This window comes from Drosophila santomea, chromosome 3R (assembly GCF_016746245.2).
Source record: "Drosophila santomea strain STO CAGO 1482 chromosome 3R, Prin_Dsan_1.1, whole genome shotgun sequence".
Taxonomy (NCBI): domain Eukaryota; kingdom Metazoa; phylum Arthropoda; class Insecta; order Diptera; family Drosophilidae; genus Drosophila; species Drosophila santomea.
The window spans coordinates 6302493-6328624 of NC_053019.2; the positions used below are offsets into that span (position 1 = coordinate 6302493).

Sequence of the window (26132 nt, forward strand, 5' to 3'; positions counted from 1 at the left end):
TCGACTATGAGCTATTGTTGCATAATTAAATTATAGAAAAACAAAATCCGTCCGGTTTCTTGTTCATATTTGAGTTGATGGGGCGTATGGCAGAATATTTAGGTCTAGTGAAAAATGTTGTATATGAGTCTATGGTGTTTGTCTGTTTCGTTAAGTGTTGCTTTCATCTATAGTTAGTACATAAAATGCTTTTTTTTCGTATATAACGAGTGTTGTATAAAAACGACAGCAGATTGTATACAATAATCATGATGCATTAGTTAGTTAAGCTCTCAGTTTGAAATTACGTTATGGGTTCCTTTTCTCTTAAACTCCTTTTCCGAAGCTTGGCTTCCAAAAATTGATTTAGAAAAAAATATTTAACAAAAGTTTTTCCGCATGCACTTCCTACTGTGCCCTGCTCTCGCTTGAAAGTGATGAACCAAGTTTGAAAGTGGTACTCCTAGAGCAGAGCAATCTTTCGCAAGTTGATCAATAAATACTATAATTATGCAATAAAAAATATAAGATATTGTAAGTGAAGTATGAACAATCAAGCAATGCTTACCAATTGCTTAACATAAATGTAGGTGTAAATATAAATAAAAATCAGGGGTAAAACGCACTAAAACTGCAAGGCTCTTCGACATGCATGTAAAATAAGCTGAGTAACATTTAAACCTAGTTAGGTGTAATTTAGGTGTATCGATAATTATAACTATTGCTAGCTAACTCAGTGAAGACAGTTGCTGTTTTGTTTTTGTATTGCTTGTTTGCTGTTGTAGAGTTCATCTATTTCTGTTTTTGCTGGGGCTTTCACTTACTCTCGCCTTGCTCTAAGCGATTTGGTAGGTACTAAAAATTATCATAATTAATATACGTAGTAGGTATGAGTTATAAGTTATAATTGGTAGAATTTGTATGTCTATTTAAACGGTACTTAGGTTGGTTGGTTGTTGGCTTTTGTACTTTTGTTATTTGCATGTAGGACTTGTTTTGCTTTTATTTGTTTTCTTGTTTTCTTGTTTTCTCGTTTTCTTCTGTTTTTGCTTTCACTATCGTTCTCTGCTCTCGTTTTATATTGCGTTAACGGCTCTAGTGCATTAATTTTAACAAACAAAAAATTTAGAGTAAATACTAAACGAATACGTAAACATAAATAGGCTTAATCGAAACTATTGGTATTATACATGCGCGGTTAGGGTGGTTCGATGACTTGAACAAAGAATCGTGGAGGCGGATAGCAATCTTTTTGGCTCGTTCTTAGCAAATGAAGCCATCGTTTCCATATGGACTCCATATAGTCGTTGGCATTATCGTCGACAAAAGTGAGAATAATTGAGAATTCAAAATAAGCTCTATGAATATAAAATGTACAATTTTGGTTCGACACCAAGAAGAGTCTTCGTCATCGCGTCAGGGACAAGTGTGTTCTTTTACGAAGACTGACACAAAGTTTTTAATTTTCTAATAAATATTAAATAAAGATTAAACTCTTTGTTCGAAGCTTCATCGCTAAAAAGTTACAAAAGATTGCTAGCCAGTCATATTTAAATACAAATATCTTTGGACCTACATCTCCTCCACCGTAGTTAGCAGGCATAGAGAAGAGTCAAATTCAAAGAAGCTTTGCTTGCGGACAAGGCTTGCTGCTCTATCTATTTCCATGCTGCTTCTCATCTATTTACATGTGGGTCTACTGAAATACCGGTCTTAACGATTACGCCTCCCTTCCGATGAATCCATTTGGAGGTGGGGGCCTTGGCGTACTCGCCGGGCGCAGCCAGTTCTCTTTTAGCAAGTTGGATCGGTTTCCGGCTCCTGTAGCTCCGACTCCTGAATTGGGATTCGTAGGAGATTTTCTCGTTTGGCTGACGCTTCGACTGCGAGGCGGCTGCGTCTTGCTGGGCAACGCTCTTTGCCTGGGCCGACTCAATGGCATGCGCTCCATCTTGATGTGCTCCACATGCTCGTCGTCCACGTCGTCATCCTCGTCCTCGTCGTCCTCCTCCTGCTCGTTGTCCTCGTCGGAGCTACTTTGGCTTTGGCGTGCATTCAACGGCGCCTGCATGGGCTGGTAGTTCGGATTATGGCTAATAGTCACACCTGCCATCTGCACAGGAGCCTCATTCCTGGGTATATAGTTCGGATATGTCAGACTGACCAGACTGCCTGTTGGGCGCATCATCTCGTAGTTCGGATTGGGGCTGCTAGTGGTAAGAATGGTCGCCTGTTCGCTGGCTATTGATTCGTCTAATAGTCGATAGTTAGGATTGTCGCTAATGGCCATACCGCTACCTCCACCAGGAGTGGCTGTTGGGGTGTAGAAGCGGGGTGTGCCAGTATAACTGCCAGCCGAACCACTGCCTCCACTTTCGATAGTTCCAAGATTGCCCATGGCCACCGGGTGACTTGTCAAGTTGGTGTTACTGCTGGTACTCGGAGCATTGGAGGCATTGCTCTTGTGGCTGGTATTGCTGCCCGTTCGCTTGTGGTTAAATAGGTGGCGGTTAATAAAATTGGCCTTATTGCGAACCGTATCCGCCACTGTTTTCTTCAGACTTTGACGTCCGGTGTGAGAACTGGCATTAGAGCTTGCTGCTGATGCCGTTGAGGGTTGCAGTGAAGATCCACCTATGACATCATCTGGCATCGAGCTGCTCATGATGGCGGGCTGCCGACCCCTTCTTGGTAGCAAATGTTGTTCTCCGCTAAGTTTTCCACCGCCTCCAGTACTGCCACTTCTGCTCGTTGGCAGCTCCGCGCATTTCGGACTAGGGTCGTAGATCTCATATCCCCTGTCGCCATCCAAAGCGTCTGTATCAGGGAGAACGTATGCCGCCGAAATATCACCTTGCGTTGCTGGAATATTCTGGAATGCAGTTGGCATTGCAGTTTGCCCATCAGGAGTACTGCTCGCAATGAATCCCGACGGCAGACTAAATGGCAAGTGAGTACCCTGATCATCAACCATGGCGATGGGGCTCTCGGGCGGTTGGTCTAAGGATGAGTTCGGCTGATAATCACCCATTCGCAAAGGTGTGGTAGCATCCTCCTGCTGTTCCCGGTCCTGCAGATCCTGGTCCAAGGGGACTGCCGCAAATGTATCTAGCTGATTGCGCTCCTTGCGCTCCTTTTCCCGATGCTGCAGACCCGCATCTGAGTGATAAAAGGATACATCCTTAAATTTCGAATTGGGACATTGTGATTCGAGATACGCTATGATATCCAGAAAACTGGGTCTGGCCGAAGACCTATGATGCCAGCACCTTTGCATTAGTTTATGAAGAAATTCTGGGCAATTTTCCGGCCTCTCCATAACTCCGCCATCGATGACGTAACGCAGGACTTGCTCGTTGGAAAGACCTTGGTATGGCTGAGCCGCTAAGGTGGCCATTTCCCAGAGAACCACTCCAAAGCTGAATACATCACTGGCACTAGAGTAAACGCCATCTCGCAAGCTCTCTGGTGGCATCCAGCGAACTGGCAGTAGCCCTTTGGTTCCCTTCCGATAGTAATCCGTTTCATAGATATCGCGAGTCATGCCAAAGTCACCGATCTTCACCGTCAAATCATCAGCTACCATACAATTGCGAGCTGCAAGATCACGATGGACGAACTTCTTGGCGGCCAAATATGCCATGCCATCCGCAATCTCAATGGCCATCTGGTAGATCCTTCCATAAGTGGGAGGCTGCACATTTCCAGTCACTCCAATACGATTAAGATACGTTATCATGGCCTCATCCCGCTCCTCCGGACGATGGGCACGCAAATAGGACTTAAGGTCACCCTTCTTCATAAGCTCCATGACCACCAGAGCCGGCTGGCCCCTGGAGCATACTCCGAGCAGTCTAACAACATGATACGTATCGAACTCCTTCATAACACTCGCCTCGCTTAGGAAATTAGTTCGCTCGCGATCAGTAGCATTTTCGTTGACAGTCTTAATGGCGCACTCGCGGTCCAAGCCACTGGGTGGGAAGGATTTCAGGATTCCCTCATACACCATGCCAAAGGATCCCTGGCCTAGGGGAGACAACTGGATGATGTTCTCTCTCAGCACTTCCCAATCGTCTGGGATGTATTGCATGCTCGCATAGAACGGATTCACTTCTGTGTTCATATGGAGGTCATTAGAGGGAACCTTCCTCTTATGCAGGTAACAGACATATCCGAACAAGGATACAATCAGCACCGAAAGGCCGATTCCCAGTAGCCAGAAGAAGACCTTAGCGTAGCTCGGCGGAGGCTGTTTGATAAACAATAAAAACAACAATTGTTTTAAAATTATAGGCGTAAGAAGATAAAAATTATTCAACATACCTCCACTTTTATATGTTCGACTTTCGTGAAATCGCCGTATCCCGCTATTGAGTTGGCTCGCACCCTAAAACTGTACGGGCCCTCGTTGAGCTTTATTAAATAGCCGGCGGTCTGGTTGAAGTCAGCAGCCGGGATGCACTTTCCTTCTTCCAGTTGGTCGGGCTTGAGCAGCTTGTAGACCACTTCGTAGGTGACAATTTCACCGTTGGGATCTACTGGTGGCGTCCAGCGAACCCGTACAGGGGACTCGGTATTGTTGGCGTGTTCTAAATCTACCTTTAAATCCATGACCAGGTCGGCAAATTCTATAAGCAAATGAAACCGTTAGTAATAAAGATAAACACGTTCTCCTGTCCACCTACTCTTTCTCTTAGTAGTTTGAAAAACGGTGTCGTAATCGCTGCAAAGCGACTTCTTAAAAGTGTTATCCCTTAATTTTTCGCTGGGGATTTCTTCTCTACAGGCCACCACGAAGATAGCGTAGCGGGTGAAGTGGCGCAGTTTTTCAAAGACAAAATGTGTTTGATTTGGCGGCAATTCCTTAGCAAACACCTCATAGAATTGTCTGTTGGAGGACAAGAGTTCTTCATCCTTATAGGTATTTTCGTCGTCCTTTTCGAAAAAGGCATCGGTATCGTCTGTGATAGAGCGCACATGGCGAAGAAGTACACTGCCTTCCACATCGTCCAGCTCTGGCTCGAGCGCAAGGTCTCGCCTTCGACGGGAGGGGTTAGTAGCTCCTCCATTTGGAATAGCATTGGAATCGAGAGCTGCATCTTCCGCTCCGTCTGATTTGTCAGTTGATCCATTCTTGCTTTTCCGTATGTTTGGAACGAATATAAAGTTTTGCAATGCGTTCTCAAACTCCATGCCCGCTTGAACTTTACGATCATCGTATTCCTGGCTGCTAGTTTTCTTCGAGCCCTCCACGCACTTACAGTCACCTGCTGACGGATCCGGTGTTTTCTTGGTGGGCGTTGTGGCTGGCAGGTCATTTTCCATGGCCTTAACGAGAGCTGCACCGATGCATTATTTAAATAAGTTAACAATGGATAAAACGAGGCTATTTTATTGCTTACGTTCAGTACAGTAATCCCGGTTATTGTTTCGGGTAGGCCGATTTATCAGTTTAGCTTTTAGAAAAAAGCGCGTTAGCACGCCATATGGCTTATCTAGGTAGCTCCAAGTTACGTTCTGAAAATACAAATAGAGGGTATCAGTTAAGATCAACAATTTCGTCACATCTAAAAATCCTTTCAAATTCTAAAGGGACCAATTGCACAACGCCATACTCACAATTTTCGAGTCTGAGATGGCGGTTGCTACCACCTCGGTCACCTTTGATGGTCGTCCGGGATTGGTCCTAAAGTTTTTTACGTCACTCTCCGCGTTTGTCAATTCCGAGGATATAGCCATGGTTCGGACGTAGTAGGAGTAATTAGTGTACGGAATCAAATTGCTGAACACCATGATCCCCCCCTTGTCGGGAGAGCTGACCTTCCAGCGATCATCGCATGGATCGTCGCTGCTTTTAGTTGAGTTCCCGTACGGATCGATCATAAGATAAAAAACAAAACCGATGAAGGCGCGCGGGTCCTTGAAAACAATGGTCGCGTTGCTCGGCTTTTGGGGCTCTCCTATTTCGACTTTTGTCGTGACGTTCAGCATGGCGGAGTTTGCTCCCACTGATTGTAATGTGACGTTGAGAACGGCTGTTCCACCTGGAAATTTATTATTCGGGTCAGTAATGCCAAAATATTGAATTATACTGAAAAATTCAATAGAAACTACTAACAAGATCCGCGGTTTCCGTTTGAGTCGGCGCCCACATCTGACTTTTCAAAGAACTTTGGACTGGAGGCCAGCATGGGTAGCAACTGGTTGATAGTGGACACACACAGTTTTGGGTTGAAATGAAAGAAGACACCGCCCTTCCTAATGAACACCGTTTGGTTGGGTGCCCAGAGCTCATCCAAATCGCGATTATCCAGCACATACAAAGCATATTTATCCGCGTCCATTGGTGGGTCGCCGCTAATTTCAGTTAGAGACTGAAAGAATTTTAGGGACTTCAATCCGTAGGTCAAGTGAACCATTAGGGACGACTGAATTTTATGAACGGCCGCCAGGCCATATTTTAATTCATCCATGACGTGAGCTAAAGAAAAAAGCAGTTTTATTATAACGAAGGCGATAACTTTTTGTCAATGTTACTAATGGATTCTCATAGTAATTAACAATAACTGTAAAAACTTAACAATAACTATAATGTCTACTTCAACAATATTTGCTCGTTTTAATAAAGTTGAGTCCTACGACTTTTGAAAAAGTCGATAGTCAAGCGGGAATACAGGACAGTCATACATAACGTAATCAGCAGCAACCACTTACCACCGCTTTCACGTTTGATGCTGATAGTAAGGGGCTCGGTTCCGGTTATAATGGTGCATCCGTGGAACTCCCGAGCACGCTCTAAACTGTCGATAAGACCGGAGGAGCACTCCTTGTCACACTTGCCGCCCGGACAAGGTTCGCACATGCGCTTATTCTCCGACTTCTGGTACCCCGTTGGACAGTGGGTGATACATTGGCCGTTATAGGGAATACCGGAATACACATTGTTGGTTTCAAACTTTGTTAGTGTAGTGCACTCGCTCGCCGTAACGCAGCGGCTGTCGAACTGCGAAAGAGTATGAAAGTTAGCTACTTGCTGTACAGTTAAATTGAATCAGTTTCTACCTGATAATAGCCATTCGGACAGGTGTCCATGCAGATGTTATTGAAAGACACGTTTCGACAGGAAATGCAACTCTCATTCCCATTCTTATCGATGACGCATCCACCCAAGCAGTCCTGACTGCAACAGGTGTGATCATCGATGCAGTTGTTTCTGCACTTTTCGGGGCACTCTGGAGGAACGAGGATAGAAATGCAAATATTAGTAAGAAAAAGGTCTGGCTTTTCCGGGCAACTCACTTGTCTGGCATAGTTTGCTATTCCAGCACAGGCGCCTGTTATTGTGCAGCTGACAACTGGTGCTAAGCTCTCCCTCAATGGCCGCGGAATCGTGCCCCTCTTCGATTTTGATCTCCCCCGGACACTTGGAAAGCCTACACTCTTTCTCCTTGCCGTTCTCCGTCAGCACCACCAACTGGGTTTCGTTTTCCGCCAGAATTTCCAGCCAATCGATGGTCCTATCATAGCACAGCTTATGATTCTTCTCAATGCGCACACCGCCCCTGGTTATGGATCGCAGCTTGTGAAGTCCCAAATCCATGAGGTCGAAATTCGAATAGACGACCAACGCGTATCCGTCGAACAGCTTGTTCCCCCTGATGACGCTTAGATTGGGAAAGATCTTTGACAGTGAGTGCAGTCCGGTCACTCTGTAGATTATAATATAATCGGTGACCTCGGTCAGCTTGGGAAAGGTCCTGTTCAGGGGGCTTGCGTCGTTTATCAAGTCGATCAGCAGGAAGCCCTCGATGACCGTGCAGTTCTCCAGCTGATTGAAGTGCGCCACCATGTTCCTGATGTCCATGGATTTGCAAGCTATAAGGGTAATGGAAAAGCTATTAGTGCATGCTCTCTTATTGTATAAGCCTGTTCCTTTAACTATAAATGTAGATTTTAGGTAATACATACGTTTTACATTTTGTGACAGTCGCATTGTTTGGGTTGATTCGCTCCTTGGCCATCGCGAATGTGTATCCGTCAGCGCAAGCGCGTTCTTATCCATTCCATCAGCTATATCATTGTGCAGCAGGTGCTGCGGATGTCCTGGCAGCACGACCGCTTGGATGGCCAATGTGTTGGCCAGTAGGATGCAGAACAGAATGCTTATCCAAGGCGTGTAATAGTAATTGCGCTTGAAGTAAGAGCACTTATGCTCCCCTATATGTTGTTGCTTTTGTTGCGGTGTGGCACGTGGCAGCTGATGATGCTGTAGTTGTTGGTGGTTGTAGTTTTTAGGGCTTAAACTCAGTCTTGTGGTTGCTGCTGCCAGTGTTTGAAGCAGCCATAGGAATTTTGTGTAATTAACGTGGACTTGCTGCTGCTGCTGTTGTTGCTGCTTCTGCTGCTTGTGCTGATGCTGCCGCCTGCGTCGCTTGTTGAAAATGCCGCAATTGAACATGAGCAGCAGCAGCGACTGCAATGTTCGCAAAATATTGTGACAGTTGCTGAAGATATTGAACTTTTCGCGCTGATGTCGATTGTTTTTCGTGCTGCCATCGTTGCATTCATTGCTGCACTGATGGCCACTGCATTTTACGTCCCTCTTTTTACCCGTCGTCTCCACTTCTTCAAATTTTGGTCTGCGGCACAGTACAATATCGTCATGACTAAGAAACCAGACTTGCTTCGAACTGATTTCACTGCGTGCTTGACAGCTGCTGTTGTTGCTGCTGTTGATACTGCTGTTGCTGCTGCTGTACGTTTCGTCGCTGCTTGCGGAGATATCCACTGCTTCCACTGCTTGCCGACAGCAACATGTATCCAGCAACATTTCTTGCCGGCACAAAACACAAATGTGTCCAAGCGTACAGGTTGTCGTTGTTGTTGCTGCCATATCGTTTTCCATCTTAATTTTCCCACGCTTAGATTTACTTTTTGTCACTCCACGTGGCATATTGAACATTTTGGGTCTTTCTATTTTCTTATGAAATAGTTTTCTCAAATTTTCGTCTTTCCCCGAGTTTTGATTTCGGTTTTTGGGTCTCTTTCACCCCCGTTAAGTAATCATCTTTCGTCCCGCTCTCACACTCTGTTGCAGCGGAAAAGCGCAACAAATATTTCACTTCAGTTGGAATGCAATTTTCTTCTATTTGCTCCGCCGTTGCAACTGTAACGAGAATGTAAGCAGAATGTGCAAATTAGTTTTCAGTTCTCAAGCTAAAAAACAATTCAGAAGAACAGAACAGAACCTACGTAATTCCATGCGAAAAAGGGCGCCAAGTGCTCGGCACACGTGTCTGAACTACCTGCCATCTGGCGTCTCTTTCGCACAAAGCGATTTTCATTTTAACGCTTTACCCTCTTCATTTCAAATCCCTAATTATTGCACCTAGTCTATATACTACACAGTATTCAGTTTACGTAGCACGGAAACGAGATGGAATATTCGGAAATTGGACACGACTTGACCTATTGGACATCCAGTTTTTCGCTAAAAGTTCTACTGCTTAGTTCTATGAAAACCCATTATTTATTATTTTGTTATATAGATAGATGAAAATAAATAGATGATACATTAATATTAACTACTTTGTTATACGTACATAAATTTAATTTAAATTTTACATATTTATCTTTGAGAATACCCGTTTAAATGGATTTTTCCAAATCAAGTCAACATTTTTTTGTCAATAATGAAATAAAATTAATTAATAATCGTACATGAATAATTTGTTAAGTAATTGGGAATCCAAGTACAAATATTTTGGTATTAGGAAATTAATACTTTTAAAGATACAAAATGTAAGCAGCAACAACAACAACAAATAATACCCTAAACAGCTGGGAATCAACGATCCACTCTAGCCATCTCGCTCGCACTCGCCGAGTAAAGAGCCCAGCTTGCTAAGCAACAGCAACAGCCAGAGCAAAAAAATAAATAATTTTATGCAGCAGACAAAAGAGCAGAACAAATAAGAATGGCAAGCATATGGAGAGCGATTCTTCAGCTTAGCATTGACGTTCACTTTTTTTTCGAGTGTTGAGTGTTCTTTTTTCAATTTTTGAATGACGCGCGACATTCGTTTGACGTTGACAGCGCAGTCGCGTTGTAAGCGTGGTAAATAGTAATTGCAAGTGTGTGCGATTTTTACTACGCTGTAATTCATCAAAACCTACGCCTATTCAAACGGGTGACTTGTGCAAAAAGACTTGTGTTTACTATCTCTGCTCCTTCCTTCTGCTTTTGCCCCACTAATTTTGGGGCGTAACTTGGGGCAAGGAAAATGCGACTGCGTGGCAAAGGAAAAAAATGGAAATGCGAGAAAGAAAGAGGGAGACGGAGACGGAGAGGGAGCCGCAAGTGAGCGAGTTGTTGTTGTGCGAATTTCAGCTGCGTAGTTGAAAACGTAGTAGATGTACAACACAAACACAGGCAAAAGAATAAAAAAAAACCGCACACGCAATTTGTTCTTGTTTTGCAAATTTTTCTAGCTTGTCGCCCAAAAGAAAAAAAAAATAAATAAAAACAGCCAAAATTTATCAAATAGCCTTCTCTCCGATTTCGCTCTCTCACGCACACATTTGTGTGCTCTCAACTAATGCTGCTTGTTTATTATGCTTGATTTGTTTTTGTCCTTATTGTTGCTTTTATTGCGCAGTAAAATATAATACAAACGGCCAGCAAATGTCGCGCTATAAATACATAAAATACATGTTTAGCTAATATATTTAAAATGTTAGGCCTAAAACATACAAATAATGTTAAGAGACTCGACCGAATGAAGTTATCAAAACTTAATAAAGAAGCGCTATCTTTCTCGCTCTTAGCCCACCAACCACGGTGACTCCCAAACTGTGGCTCTAAAACTTTCGCCAGGTGCATGTGTGTGCGGGTGACCCAGATAAACCTGACAGTTTTTTTGTTGTTGTATCTTTCAGTTCAACCCAACAACTAACTAAAAGATGAAAGTTCCGGTGAGCAACATTTCCGGACAACACAACATTGCCAAAAGGTCGGAGGCCCTGATGATGGGCTATACATTGTATAAAGATAATAGACTTGCAAATATGCCTACAAATTACAACACACAAGGAATGTAGGAAAATAACAATAGTAATAGTAATATAGTATAACTTCAAATTAACACATTAGAAATAATATATTTATGCTTAAATTGCTTCGACAATTTTGTTTGTTATATTTATAAATAAAAGAATTTACATATGTAAATATGTATGTACATATGTAGTTACATAGTTTAAACCATAGATTCATTTACATATACATATATATTTTACGTTTAAGATGACTAAGTCCACTTAGTAGAACCGCATAAACCCACAAAACTTTACCCACTTGGAAAACGTTTAGGTCTTGAACTAAAGATGCCAAGCTGAAGTGGAAACACGGCGGCTGATGATGACGCGATAAGGGGAAAGGAAAGGGCCAGGCCAAAGCGAAACTGGCTCGGCTGGCTTGGCTTATCAGCACTCGTTTACACACATGGAAATTAACAGCAAACGCTCCGCTCCGGACGCTGGCGAGCGTTTTATTGTTTAATTTCGTTTAACGCGCCTCGGGCGCCACCGTGCACGCGCCTCGTAAAAAGTGTAAAGGTGCATTTGGCACGCCTAACCGTCATTTGTCCCTGTTTTTACTATTCATTGTTGTTGACGCTTTTGTTTCACATTTTCAAGTGCGAATGGCAAGACTACTTGACAACGAACTGTTTTCAGATGCGAATGTGTTAATCCAGTTTTGCAGGGTAGAATTAAAGAGTTTGGCTTAAGTGCATGGCAAACTGTTAAAAATCTGGTATATACTGTACTATTTTATTACATATTATATTACAAACATATTCTCTTCTAAAATCATTGATGGAGCACTTAATATTTGGTATAACTGCTTGCCGAAATGTCCACAAAACTGCTTAACAACTTGCACTGCTTGAGACGTGAACACTTGAAATGGATGCACTTAAACGGCTTGCAACATTTCGCTATTGCTTTAAAAACAATAAGAATGTCGTAAATATATATACTCCCATAGGAATTTACTGCATTTTAATGAGCAGAGAGCGTAAAAATGTTGATCTGAATAGAGAAAACAATAAAGAAAACTGTATTGCCTTTTTGGCCGCCTTTCCTTAAACCTCTTAATCTGACTCACTGGCAAAAAAACAGAGACAGTCCGAAGTAGCGTGGCAATAACCACAATAATAATCATAACAATAACAATATTAACTCCGGCATTGACGCAATAAAAGGCCAGTGAAGACAGAGGACAGAAGAATGTTAAGAGGAGAATCGGAGATCGGAGAAACTGAGACTCTGTGCGGCCGAAACCAAAAGCCAACAACATTCCAATCCGGACCGAAGTTGCCAGACCAGTTAAGAAGCAACGACAACAATCCCAAGAATAACAAACAAAAACAACAGCCTCCAGAAGACAACAAACAAGAAAAAGAATCTGAATCTGGAGAAGGAGACCAGAAACAGAAAACAAGCTTATTGAATTATGTCTTATGCTCCAAATCCAACGACTTTTGGTTTAAGATTTTTTGTTTCCCGAGTTTCAAAGCAACCGAAAAAGTGGAAAACAATCAAATTATTGCAGCATTATGATAAGCGAAGATCACGCCAGACTCACTGGGAGATATAAACGATCGAAAACCTGATTTGACCGACCGAAATTCCAACTTTATATCGATTGGCCGCTGGTGATGGTGATCACCGTCATCATCAGGTGCCGCCGCCGCCTCCCATTCATAATATCTCAATCTTGTCGGTTTGTCACAGCAACGACTTTTTTTTTTATTCCCCAGCGATCTTGCATATTCTGTTGAATATTTTGGAAAGGTTTTTTAAGCGAGCTTTTAACACTGGCGATACGCAAAGTGCTTCAAATTATTCAAATCCCTTAACTTTACCATGTTTAACTCTGTTTTACTTCATAATAGTCTCCTTTGAATGTCGGAAGAACTATTTAATGTTCTGGAAACTTCTGTGACGTCGAGATCGAACCCGTGCATCATCGTGACTTACAATACCGGTCACATGTGGCGCCCCCTAATCTCCAGATCTGCCAACTCATGCTCAGAGTTGGGATCCAATAATTTGCTGCTGTCCAACGATCGTTTTAGGACCAGCAAAGGTGACTGAAGCTTTCGAGCACCTAAATACTTTTATTTCGTAGTCGTTGTCTTTCTACAATCGCCCAGTACGTTGGTGTGGGCCTGTTGTTTTGCTTGACATGGTCGCTTTTCAGTGCGAAAAGTGTATTGTGGCGAGTATCGGTGTGTTCGAGGTGCGAGTTCCAGATAAGCAACGTGACGCTGCCGCCTCACGCGAGATAAATAACTCTGTCCCCTCCCGGCAAGTGTGAAAAAGAGACAGCCTCTAGCCGGGTGCGAAAGAGAGCCACAAGCTTTTGCAAATAACAAATATGACATTTAAATGCGACTACTAACAGGGGGCATAATTATCCATATAGATATAGTTAGTGCCGCCTGCCCAGCCCCCAGATGTGTGGAACGAAGCTAAGCCCAATTAAAACATTCAATTGTGGGTGTCGCCAATCTTGCCCGCTGTGATGAAATAATAATTAGTTATTTCATCAGTAATTTTGTTTTTTTCGGTGAGAATACTAAGTGCCCATGCGAAATCGAACTACGTATAATAACAGACACGTAATATTATCTTATTCTTTCTCACTGGGGAGGAAAAGTGCACTGTACGTTTTTTGATCTATTTGATCCAGGCTTCCAATCCAACTTACGTGTTCAATGGAACCAATATGACACAAGAGTGTTTTTTATGAATAACTTATACTGGAGCTGTATGCAAAAATATAACTCTCATTCAGTCATTCTGTAATAACTGCGGCTTGTTTGTTTTCGCAAACAAGTTGGGATTTTTCAATCTTATTCTGGGGTATTTCGTACGCCTGACTGCGTAATTTCTATATACGGTTTGGGCATAGTATGCAGTTCCCCCATCTAGACTTTCTACGACAAACAATTGTCTCGAAATAATGGCCGCTAATTTCAAAGGAACTAACGTCGTAAAGCAAGTAAAATAGGCCTCTCTTCGGGACTCCAGCAAACGCTATATGGAGTTGTACCAGGCGGTGCCAGTTTTCCGAAGGTTTTCATCAGAATGTTTTTAGATCTGCTGTACAGGAGCTTGAAAACGGAGGGTGAAAACATGCGGGTAGGGTTGCTATGAGGCTATAAAACACTTCTAATTATGGAAATGAGTAGGTGTATAAATTACAGAGAGATATATAATTACAATAAGAGGGGTGGAACATAAAAATGAAGTAAAGCTCGAATCCGATATCGTTTGAAAATGATAAAGGATAACAGAGACTTTCGCCTTTTCTATTAAAAATAACTCCAAAATAATTAAAAACAAGAGAGAACGCTATAGTCGAGTTCCCCGACTATCTGATACCCGTTACTCAGCTAGTGGAAGTGCAAAGGAGAGTCTTTAACACTGACAGTTTTTGGCGGTTTGTGGGCGTAAGAGTGGGCGTGGCAAAAAGTTTTTTGGCAAATAGATAGAAATTTACAAGACTAATACAAAAATGAAAAAATATCAAAACATTTTTCAAAAGTGTGGGCGTAGCAGCTTTGGGCGGTTTGAGGGCGTTAGAGTGGGCGTGGCAAAAAGTTTTTTGGCAAATCGATAGAAATTTACAAGACCAATACAAAAATGAAAAAATATCAAAACATTTTTCAAAAGTGTGGGCGTGGCAGATTTGGGCGGTTTGTGGGCGTTAGAGTGGGCGTGGCAAAAAGTTTTTTTGCAAATCGATAGAAATTTACAAGACTAATACAAAAATGAAAAAATATCAAAACATTTTTCAAAAGTGTGGGCGTGGCAGATTTGGGCGGTTTGTGGGCGTTAGAGTGGGCGTGGCAGCATGAATCAATAAACTTGCGCTGCGTCTATGTCTCTGGAGTCTGTATGCTTAATCTCAACTTTCTAGCTTTTGTAGTTCCTGAGATCTCGACGTTCATACGGACGGACAGACGGACAGACGGACAGACGGACAGACGGACAGACGGACGGACAGACGGACATGGCCAGATCGACTCGGCTATTGATCCTGATCAAGAATATATATACTTTATATGGTCGGAAACGCTTCCTTCTGCCTGTTACATACTTTTCAACGAATCTAGTATACCCTTTTACTCTACGAGTAACGGGTATAACAAAATAGTATTATTCATACAAGTTACAGATGCAAACTCAAATTATGCAAACATTTTTCTAAATATTATAGAAAAAAAAACAATTCCACGCTGGAACTTAAAATAGTTATAAACATAAAAACGAGTTCCCATTGATTGCGATCATAAAAACACGGCCAATACTGAAGTCAACTAATTTTAATTATTTACGACTTCGATTTCAATTGACTTGCTTGGCTTGTCACCGATTGATTTTCCTCTGTATTTCCGTGTTTTCTACGTAGTGAATGCCTTCGTTGCGGTTGATATTTATGCTTCTGCTGCTGATTGAGCGCATTTCAACGACACTGGTTCCAAGCCAACCAGAAACAGTCTCACACCCCTGAAAAAGCCACCCAAGCCCTCGAAACTCTGGTAAATGTCTCGCGCTTTTTGTTTGTTTGCACGTTCATTCATAAACTCGTAAAAAATTCGAAAACAAACAAAAGCACCACAAAAAAATTCCAATAAATTTTAATTAACACACAAAAAATGTAGGAAAGCCGACATACCAAGAAATAGGAACGCAACGAAAAAGGGGAGATCCGCTTTGAAAAGCGAGCATAAAACGTAACGAAACGAAGCATACAACAGTAACAACACTAACGTTTGAGGCCTAGCCCCAAAATCCGTCCAACCCAATCGAATCGGAGCCGATCCAAAAGAAACCATTACAAGAGACACCTGCGCAAATGGTAAAATAATAATGAAATGCCAGTGCGCCCTACATGAAATAAGCCCCGATAAGTGAGCACACACAGTAAACGGCTTTTATATTTCGGGGCATTTCGCATTCCAAGCACACTAGTGGCTGTCGAGATGGTTTTGGGGAAAATAAGACGGAGCCGAGACGGAAATTCCTCGATCATGACGTACACGCTTCGGCTATGACTGACTTTTATCGCCCCGAAAGTATGGGTAATTGGTAATCACATCATATGTATACATTTTTACCCGCAGGTTCCAGTAATCGTAACCGACTAACAATTTATAATCGAAAAATCAGCCCAAAAAAATAAACGAATGTCATGACAAATGTAATTAACTATAAAAATAATCACATATGAAAATAGGGGTTTAAGCAGTTTAATCCCTATGGCTTTCAGTTAACTTATATATTCAATCTACTAAAAATATATCTTGACTAAAGAAGACAAAATATTTCGGTTAATCGAAAGTAAATAAAAATTTATATCCATCAGTCTACAAAGCGTACGAAATAGTTGGTTTGCACACCATGCCGAAAAAAACCACTGGAGGGAGCGAGCCGAATCAGAAATCTTAAAGTCACAAGTCTCGGCGAAAACAACCACGTCAGCTGATTAAGACCAAAAATACCGATCTCGGTGCGTGAGCCAAGTCAGAAACGGCCAATCGGAGATGGCCAGCGATAAAGATAACGATAGCAAAGAGGACTATGATTGCCGACTGCTTTCGGCTGCCATTGATACAAACTCCTAATTATTTAGCAATTCGCTTCAAAAATAGTTTTGAGAATAGTTTTGGAAACTCAAGGCGTTTTTTTTGTACTGACCACTACTATAGGGATATGACTTAATGCTGATTTATTCAAAAGTGCACATTTCACACGACCATCGACAGCAATCTAAATCACAGAAAAGACCTCCATTACCCCGCTACGAAATCTCGTGACTTTCACTAGCAGATAGAGCCCAGCAAACAGACTTTGGTCATCAATCACATGGGCAGACCGGTAAAGTACCACACAGCCTTGTGACAATCCAATAAGCCGTCACGTTCGAATCAAAATACATTGTTTATTGCACATTTTCCGGGCTGCCCCTTTCGTTCGCTTGTCTTTATCGGAATACTTCGGAATACTACTTTGCACACGTCATTGTCATATCAAAGACGATGATTAGGAGCGATCCTTGACTCAGTGTTATTTTTACAGTTGCGTTCCCGGCTCTATTCTCCAGTGCCAAGTGTAAAGTGCCGCACACACCCGCTTGCTGTCTGTGTTTACTCAATGAATTATTATTCAGCCGATCGGCAGGCATTGAATTTCACAATAACAATAACAAGATAAGAGCGGGCATTACTACTGCAATTGTTCCACTAAAATTAATGATACGAACAAAGTTCGTACAGACAAATCAGCGGCTAAAATTAGATTTCCAGTAAGCCAGAGCGATTGATTACTTAAAAGCTTAACTTTAAGTTAAATGCGTATGCATACCTCATAGGTTGAACACTTTTGTAGGGAGATTGTTATCTATTCGTTCCACCAAGAACACCTGAAAATAAATAAGGAAATGGTACGTTAGTTAAAAATACTACTAATCATACATATATACGGACATAGTTCACTAAATTTAGTTCGGAACAGTAGTGATATAATCGAAGAAATAATTTATAACACACCCATATCTTAATCTTTAAAGGACTGCCTTGACTGATATATATTTACCCTTATAAGCCCCCCACCGATCCAGCAAGTCAGGTGAACTGTTTGCTTTGCAAGTGCTATTTCCAACATTATTGCAATCTGAGTCAATACGTAACTTAGAGCTAGGGATACATGAAAAAATGTTACAGACGATCCCTTTCATTACCTATCCAAGTTCCTGTTTGTCCACAGCAAATATTGCTGCAGTACTACACGGAATGAGCAATTTATATGGCACTTCCTGTTATGTTTGCTTCCCAGTTGACATTTATTTATCCAGGCACTTTTTTTGCACGAAAAGCTTACGCAGAATTCTCGGAAAAGCCACCACAGCTAGCAAAGGGCAATGCAAACAAGTTAAGCTGTTGTGATTGATCGAGTACGAGAGTCCCTGTTTCGAAATCCAAAAGTACTTGAACAGAACTAAAACTGTTAAATATTTCAAATAAAATAAAACGGGTATATAAAACTTATTTTTTGCATAACCAGCATGTTTCCAATGTACGAGTATACTAAACAATTCATTAGTGTTCATTCTTAGTGTTCATAACAACAGTTCATATATGTTATAAGATATGATCGCATCTTAGATAGCAACGTAATTAAAGATGAATCAGAACGAGGCTTACTTTTATATGAACAACCAAAAGAACTAATGTTTTGTATTATTATTATTTTTTAAAGCACTTCCAGTTTTATGATATTTGATATGTTGTCTAATAATCGGGTTTGTATTTATTTAATTTCTGTCGTGATTGAATTGCAAATTTCTATCGATTTGCGAAAAGACACTCTAGCGCCCAGAAACCGCCGAAAATTATAACGCCCACAGTTCTAATTTGAATTGTGTATTCCGCTAGCTGGGTATAGGGTATCTGATAGTCGGAAACTTGAATAAAGCGTTTTCTCTTGCTTATATTGCTCTTTACTTTTTATTATTTCTTTAGTTAGCAACTTAAAAAGAAATTGTTAATAGAGTTATATAAAATTAATATACATACTTATTTTAGAAATAAATACTTGTCTCACTGGATCCCGCATCCTTCCTTTTTTGTAAGGTGCATTACAATCTAAATTTACTCGTAAGTTATCAACATTGAATAAAATTTCACATTTCACATTATCGAATAGTAAAACAAGTTTTGCCTTTCAATTGAATCGTGTGAAACGTGTGTCGCCTTTCATTAATCTTATTTATGCGGTTGGGAAATGCAATCACATTACCAATAATGATTTTATGAATTATAGTATCTAAACTTCTGGATTGAGAGTCAGTTGTTAAAAACCTTGAGCTGGCCAGTTCCGGTCAGATAAGATCCTTCTCAGTCTGGTTTTTGTTCTTATTATTGAGTTTGCGGTTGTGGCAAGTTAAAACCCGTTGGGGCTTATAAAACATTTGTGGTTGTTTTGTTTATCCCAGTGTTAAATGCACAGCGGAATACGTTTCAACAGCAACTGTCCAAAGAATAATAACCATTTTTTTGTTATACTATAAAATAAAATAAGATATATGTACATTTAAAACTATAATTTTAATTCACAGGTTTGTTACAAATACAAATACACATATTGACTGTTTATTAAGACATTGGAATTAAATAAGACAAAATTTAAGTACTTTTACTACTATTACGTGTGTGTATGGTAAGTGCCGCGTATTTATTGAATGAAAGGCACGAAAAGCAACAACAGGCGATCCCATGGTACTTGCACTGCTTGCTCACCCAATCTGATGGCCTCTCTCTCCCTCTCCAGCGTGTGTGTGAATGAATGCAGTGGCGTAAACAGCAAAAGCAACAACAGCAACCACAACAACAACAACAAAGGCAAGCAGCGTGAATCAAGTGAATGAAGTATTTAGCGCGCGCCTTTTTTCTCTCCGTGTGAAATTACATTTTCAAGTGCCCGGACGGACGCCCGTGATTCGCGGGAGTGTATGAGTGAGAGAGTGAGTAGAGAGCGAGGTGTGCGTGTGTGGTATGCAAGTGAGTAAACAATAATAATTGTCAGCGGCAATAACAGAAATAACATTTCATATAAATTCCGATTTGATAAGCTTTCCTCCCTAATCTCGACAGGGGATTTTCCCCTACCGATCCATTCTTCCTCTTCTTATTTGTTTGTGGGTTGGCTAACGTTTTATTTTCTCACTTTTATTATTTATGATACGTTCCGCTCCCCCCATTGCCCAATTGTTTTTGTTGGAATGCATTGCACAAGATATTTCCCAGTGTGCTTGTAGCAGTGCGATTGTGTGTGTGAGTTGTTTGATTTGGCATTTTCAAGTTATCAATGAATTTCATACACACGCACGTAGGAATAACGGGCGTGAGTAGAGTAAATTTGTCCGCGTACTTATTGGATTCGATTTCATTCACACCCAGGGACCTCGATTTCCCCCACGAATACCACCAGAAATTGAAGTTGGCACAATTACCGACAGTACAGCTTGGCTAGCGTGGATTTTTTTCAAATGCAATCCCACTGATTTCCCAAGATATGCTCGCTTTTCTAATTACACAAATACCACTACAAATAATTCATGCACCTTTTATTTGCTTTAAAATCGTTCATTCTATTTATTGGTCCTTTTATGCATACAGTACATTTTAGAAGTAAACTATGAGATATACGTTCAGGCAAGAGAGGTTTTGCCGTATTTACCTACTGACGGCGGGTAAATAAGTTATATATTTGCTTACCTTATCAACCGCCTTATCGCCCTGCGCTCACTCCACAAATGTTCCCCATTTTTGTTGAATGAATATTCCCCTTTTGGGTAATGGGAACACCACAATACAACCCATGAAACCCCCTCCGTTTTGGCAGCCCATTCATCTATTCCCATCTGTCGGCTGTGCGCTGTATCTTTCGGGCTGAATCACAACTTTGACGGGCCAGTCACAGAGTCAAGCTAATTAATAACAAGCTATGGTCGTCCGAAAAAGATTTCCACCGCCTTCCCCCCTCCCATCCTCAAAATTTTGGTTCTTACATGTTATCAGTTGGATTCTCGCTCGTGCGCCCCCTCATCTGTTCCCTTTCTCGCTTGCTGGTGCTTTTCTGCTCGCCGCTGTCAAATTTGACATTTGCTATTGAACCGTTCATAAAATAGGCGCCAGACTGATTTTCGCTCGAATTTTCTCCGCTCCTCTACTCAATATAGCAAGTCGCTTGGTTCTCAGTTCTCAGCTCTCGGTTCTGTTTTGTTTTGTTTTCTTGTTATGATTTATTAAACATTTATTTGGCTTGATTAATTAATTTGATTTGATTTGGACAGCGTAACGGAAATGCCTGCGCGTGTGTGTGTAAGTCCGCTTTTGCCTGTGTGAGGCGCCAAAAAGGCGCGCTGCACGACGCAATTGTCTGAGCTCGAAAAAGGCGGAAAAGTGCATGGCGAAACAATAGATAGGGGAAAACAAAGAGAAACACCGAAACGACAACGACCGACCAATACATTTTAGGTATAAACTTGCATAATCTTACTAATTTTATTTTTTATGGATTATAACTAGTAATTGCTCGCACGTAATTATCCCCATTACTGAAGGTCAACTTTATTACAACGGACTGGAAGGGGAAAACGCAGCAGGCCTCCAGAGCACAAAATAGAACGCAATATGTTTTTACAAGCCTCTGAAAAAATGCCAAGAGACAGCAACAAAAGGCCACCAAGTTATAATGGTTGTTTAGCTATTAAGTTCCGCTTAAATTGTTAAATTTCACATTTACCTTATGCCCGTGCGCCAATGCTACAAACATTATATACATATTTACATATGTATATACATATGTACATACGTACATAGCTACGTTTACAAACACATGCAAGCGAAAGCGCCAGCGGCAAAAACAACGACTACCACTACGACAACGACAACAACAACAACGACAACAACAACGACAACAACGACGACAACGACGACGACAACAACAACAACCACTGGAGCAGAATGGGGAGAACTACATAAGCAAAGTGCGAGGCACAAAAGAACCTAATCAAGAGCAAAACGCCGCAAATAAAGCAATAAACAAGACACAATATTGTTTTTTCTCCTTCTGCTACTTCTCCTCTCCTTTATTCCTTGCTTCTGCCTAATAACAACAGCAAAACGAGTAATAATAATACAAACAACAATGAAACGAGAGCTGTTTCGAAATACTTGCCCAAACACTGCCAGTAGTTTTCATTTCCATCCACTCTCAGTCTCTCGAAGCTAAAATCTCGATTCTCAAAGCCCCAGTTCAGTTCCGAGCAGAAAAAACAAGGCCCAGATACACAAGAGAAACTACTAAAGTACAGTAAATAACCAGATTAGCAACAAAAACACCTAGATTCGCGACGAGACGAGACGGGCAGACAGACAGACAGACGCAGCTTAACTTTTTAGCAAGGCCAAAGGAAAACAAATACAGAAAAATATTTTACAAAATAAATATGTATGTTTTTAAGTACCAAAACAAATCAACAACAAATATTTTTCTTATACAAGTACAAATTTGACCAACGACGAATACATTTTACAGTCAATTTTGGAGAGCTTTAGAAAATAATTATATTCCTTTACATTTAAATACAGAAGTTTCATTCTGGCAGCATGGGACAGAAAAAACAATATTTATTGCGTCATACACTATTTGATAATAAATACACAACATTTCACATTTACAAGAAACTATACTTCCCAGAAGACGTGTAAGTTTTTTTGTTTGAAGCCCGGTTCTCAGAAACTGTGTCAAGTGTTTAATATTTATGACTAGCCAATTGTTTGTCAAGCTTTCTAGGAACTCTATAATAAAATAAATTTAGCAGTTTTCTAAGATTTATATTAAATATACATATACTGTGCGCAAGATTATCGCGAGATTTCTTCCGAGCCGAACTCTTTTGAGATTCTCGTAGACGAGAGAGAAGAATTTATTTATTTTCTTTCTCTCGGGAAAGATGAGCATTGATTACTTTGTGCTCAGCTTATTACTGAGCTCAGCTACTGCGGAGTAATCTCTTCATTTTACGGACGCTATTCCTTTTTGATGTTACAGCAATATTTCTATTACAATTAACGACACTTATGGTAATTTGTTTTTCAAGCTGAGGATATAGGCGTAGAAATATAAATACATTAGACAACAATTAGGTAGGGGGTTTACAAAAAACAACACCGAAGACGCTTTCAATTTTGCAATATGTAATAGCACAAGCAATTACACAAACTCCGGTATCAGTGACGGAATTGAATAAACTAATCAGAAAAGGCAAGGAGGCGCAATAGTCGTAGTAAAAAATAGCATACAAAACGAACTAGAGATGCAACAAAAAAAAACAAAGCGGTTAGAAGTATCTGGTTAATGTAAAAACACAAAAATAATCAGCAATAAAGACAATAACAAGAAAATCGTTATACACAACCAAAAACAATATTCCTTTTGTATTATCAACAAAACCTCTTGATGAATTTGTATATGCCTTAAACTCAAATATCATGGTTTTTTATACGATGACTTTACCTTTTTACAAAAAAAAAATAAAAGAATTTAGGTCTCTGAATTTTAAGATTTAAAAACAAATGTATGTTGTTTTCAAATATTTTTAATGTATCCCCTAATTTTTGAAACATCCTAAGGGTTGCACGGGCTTACCTATCGATAGCAAAGGCAAATCCGCAAAGTAGCTCAATGCGACAAAGAGCACGCACAAAATACCACGCACGCATTTTTAAGCCAACCACAAAAAGAAGCCGAACAATCCGGAGAAACTGCGATGAAAAAAGGAGGTGGAGAAAGGACGGAGAAAGAGCGTACACAAAGCCCGGGTTTACAGTTGTTTGATCCCACAAATCAGATTAGAGCGAGAGGGAGCCTACTGGACTGACGTGTGGTGAGCTGATGCCCGAAGTGGTGTGTTCACTGGGGATGTCACCCAACACCTCTCGTCCTTGCTCATAGAAATAAAATTAGAGGATCTGCACGAGGAAAGCAAGTGCTGGCGACAGCTGGGTCACCAGATTTTCATCAATCACACTTTTTATGCCACATCAAGCGTCGGGCACAACATTGCAACGGAAATAGTGCCACGTCGAGTGCAGCGATGACATTTTGGCGAGACAGTCGGGTGACACGTAGACAGAGACGAACATCGGAGGAGATAGGGACGGAGATGTCAGACGGACGGACAAGGCAGTAGGCAGTGCCATGTGTTTGTAAATCCTTAAAACACATCCACAAAATGTCTAAAGCAACACATTTATTAATTTCTGTCCGATTCAGGATCTAACTAATTGTAGATACAGATACGTATCTCGCACTAATGAAAGTAACATTTTTATCCAATTATAAAAGCCTGGCACCAACCATGTTTATTTTTAAGTTCGAACCAAAAAAGCCAAACAGTTTCGTTTTTGGGTAACTAAATAATTTCAGGCGATTAGCAGCGAGTTTTTTCGAGTGTGAAAAGTGCAGGGCAGACGATCCGACACCAGCCCATCACACCACGCCGTGAAACAGCGGACCAGCATCAGCATCAGATTGCCCAGACCGGTACCGCCGGGCGCAGGTGCGAGCGGGATGGGCAGCTTTTGTGTGCGGACGGGGCCATTAGATGATCGCCGCGGCTAAATTTAAATGTCTGTGCGTTTAAGTTGCAAGGCAAAAATAAATCTACATAAAACGTAAACAACACACAGTTTCGTCTCAGGCTCTTCGTCTTTATCGTCTGCTTGTAATGACAGATCACAAGATCCGTGTAGACGGGTTGGATTTGGGATGGGACGGAATGGATCGGTATGTTGCCAAGGGGTTGCCCTCGGGGTCCGACAAGGGTTGTCTGCTCCCCCTTCCCTCACACCCAAATAAATAAATGTAAATGGGCTTTTACACAGCCCAAACTTGTTTATGCAAAGAAAACAAAAAGTTCATGATCAACATTTTGACAAGGCCTATGGTCTATATGGGAATTCCGCGTCATAAAAAGAAGCGGGTTAAATATTATTATACATAGGGGCTCGCAGATGTAGTTCACTAAAAACAACCCATATTTAAATTACAAGGGAACAATATACAGATAAAAATCATTGCGATTATGAATCAAACATTTTACTTATTTGTTCTTTGAGTATTTTAATTTAAAAATATACGTATTAAAGCTTGCGCCGTCAGTAGAAACCGATGTCATCCTGGCCAATCTGTGATCAATCGATGACGGTCTAAAGCGGTTTTCAAACCGAAATACTGAGTCACGTGAAAGCAATTAGGAATTCCAAATGGAGAACAGCCTTCAAAGTTGGAAACAACATAAATTTGCTGCCTCACATTTATTTTCTTCTGCAATGACTTTAAAGTCCTTTCACCTTTGCCGTGCTCTTCACGGGTTTCCTCCCCTTCACCAAATGAACTCTCGAAGCTTTCTCTTTAAGAGTCAGCTCCCCCAAGGACTTTGTTCTCCTCGCAGCAACGCCAAAAGATAATTTACATTTGCGTTTATTTTTAGCATGCATCTGCCGGGGGTGTGAAATTGAAAGAAAAAATTAAAAATAGCAAAATGCATTTCTATCAAATAAATAACACGAGACAACCGACGCAACGTCTCCCCAATGGGGACCCCTGAAATAACAGTGGGGAGAATTCGGAGGGTTGGACGTGCTCTAAAGGTGCAGTTTGTGGTCTCTGCACGTCCGCATTTCCCTAATTTAATTTTCGTGTTTCAGTTCACGATCAATTTCATTCTAATGATTGTAATTAAAAACATTTTCCTGCGCCACCGAGACAGAAAGTTTCACGAAGGGGCTCGGATTGCCGGAAGACAGAGAGAAAAGTGGGCGGTTGGACGCCCACTCAAGCGCCGTCGTATAGCGAAAAAATTAGCGCTTCGTTTAAAGCGAACCGAAAAACAAGAGAGAACGCTATAATCGAGTTCCCCGACTATCTGATACCCGTTACTCAGCTAGTGGAAGGGAGAAGGAGAGTCTTAAACACCGTTTTTGGCGGTTTGTAGGCGTTAGAGTAGGCGTGGCAGAAAGTTTTTTGGCAAATCGCTAGAAATTTACAAGACCAATACAAAAATGAATAAATGTTAAAACATTTTTCAAAAGTGTGGGCGTAGCAGCTTTGGGCGGTTTGTGGGCGTTAGAGTGGGCGTGGCAAAAAGTTTTTTGGTAAATCGATAGAAATTTACAAGAATAATACAAAAATGAATAAATGTTAAAACATTTTTCAAAAGTGTGGGCGTGGCAGTTTTGGGCGGTTTGTGGGCGTTAGAGTGGGCGTGGCAATATGAATCGACAAACTTGAGCTGCGTCTATGTCTCTGGAGTCTGTATGCTTAATCTCAACTTTCTACAGACAGACGGCCAGACGGACATGGTCATATCGACTCGGCTATTGGTCCTGTTACATACTTTTCAACGAATCTAGTATACCCTTTTGCTCTACGAGTAACGGGTATAACAACATGAAATAAGAAGGGGAAGTCAGCGCAAATCCCAAATACTCTTACAATATGACCAC

The 26132-nt window shown here is 41.1% G+C and overlaps 1 protein-coding gene across 1 annotated transcript in view; it reads right to left on the reverse strand.

Annotated features, from left to right (window-relative positions):
* Positions 1–948: 948 nt before the first annotated feature.
* Positions 949–26132, reverse strand: part of LOC120454500 (insulin-like receptor) — a 48222-nt gene continuing 23038 nt past the window's right edge. The window contains exons 3-13 of the mRNA XM_039639852.2: positions 17422–17479; positions 7951–9148; positions 7282–7857; positions 7045–7214; positions 6697–6985; positions 6101–6463; positions 5602–6026; positions 5385–5499; positions 4668–5321; positions 4306–4610; positions 949–4231 (exon numbers count right to left, since the gene is read on the reverse strand). Coding sequence (XP_039495786.2) covers positions 1700–4231; positions 4306–4610; positions 4668–5321; positions 5385–5499; positions 5602–6026; positions 6101–6463; positions 6697–6985; positions 7045–7214; positions 7282–7857; positions 7951–8944 — 6423 coding nt within the window. The 5' untranslated portion in view covers positions 8945–9148; positions 17422–17479 and the 3' untranslated portion in view covers positions 949–1699. The remainder of the gene's footprint in view (positions 4232–4305; positions 4611–4667; positions 5322–5384; positions 5500–5601; positions 6027–6100; positions 6464–6696; positions 6986–7044; positions 7215–7281; positions 7858–7950; positions 9149–17421; positions 17480–26132) is intronic.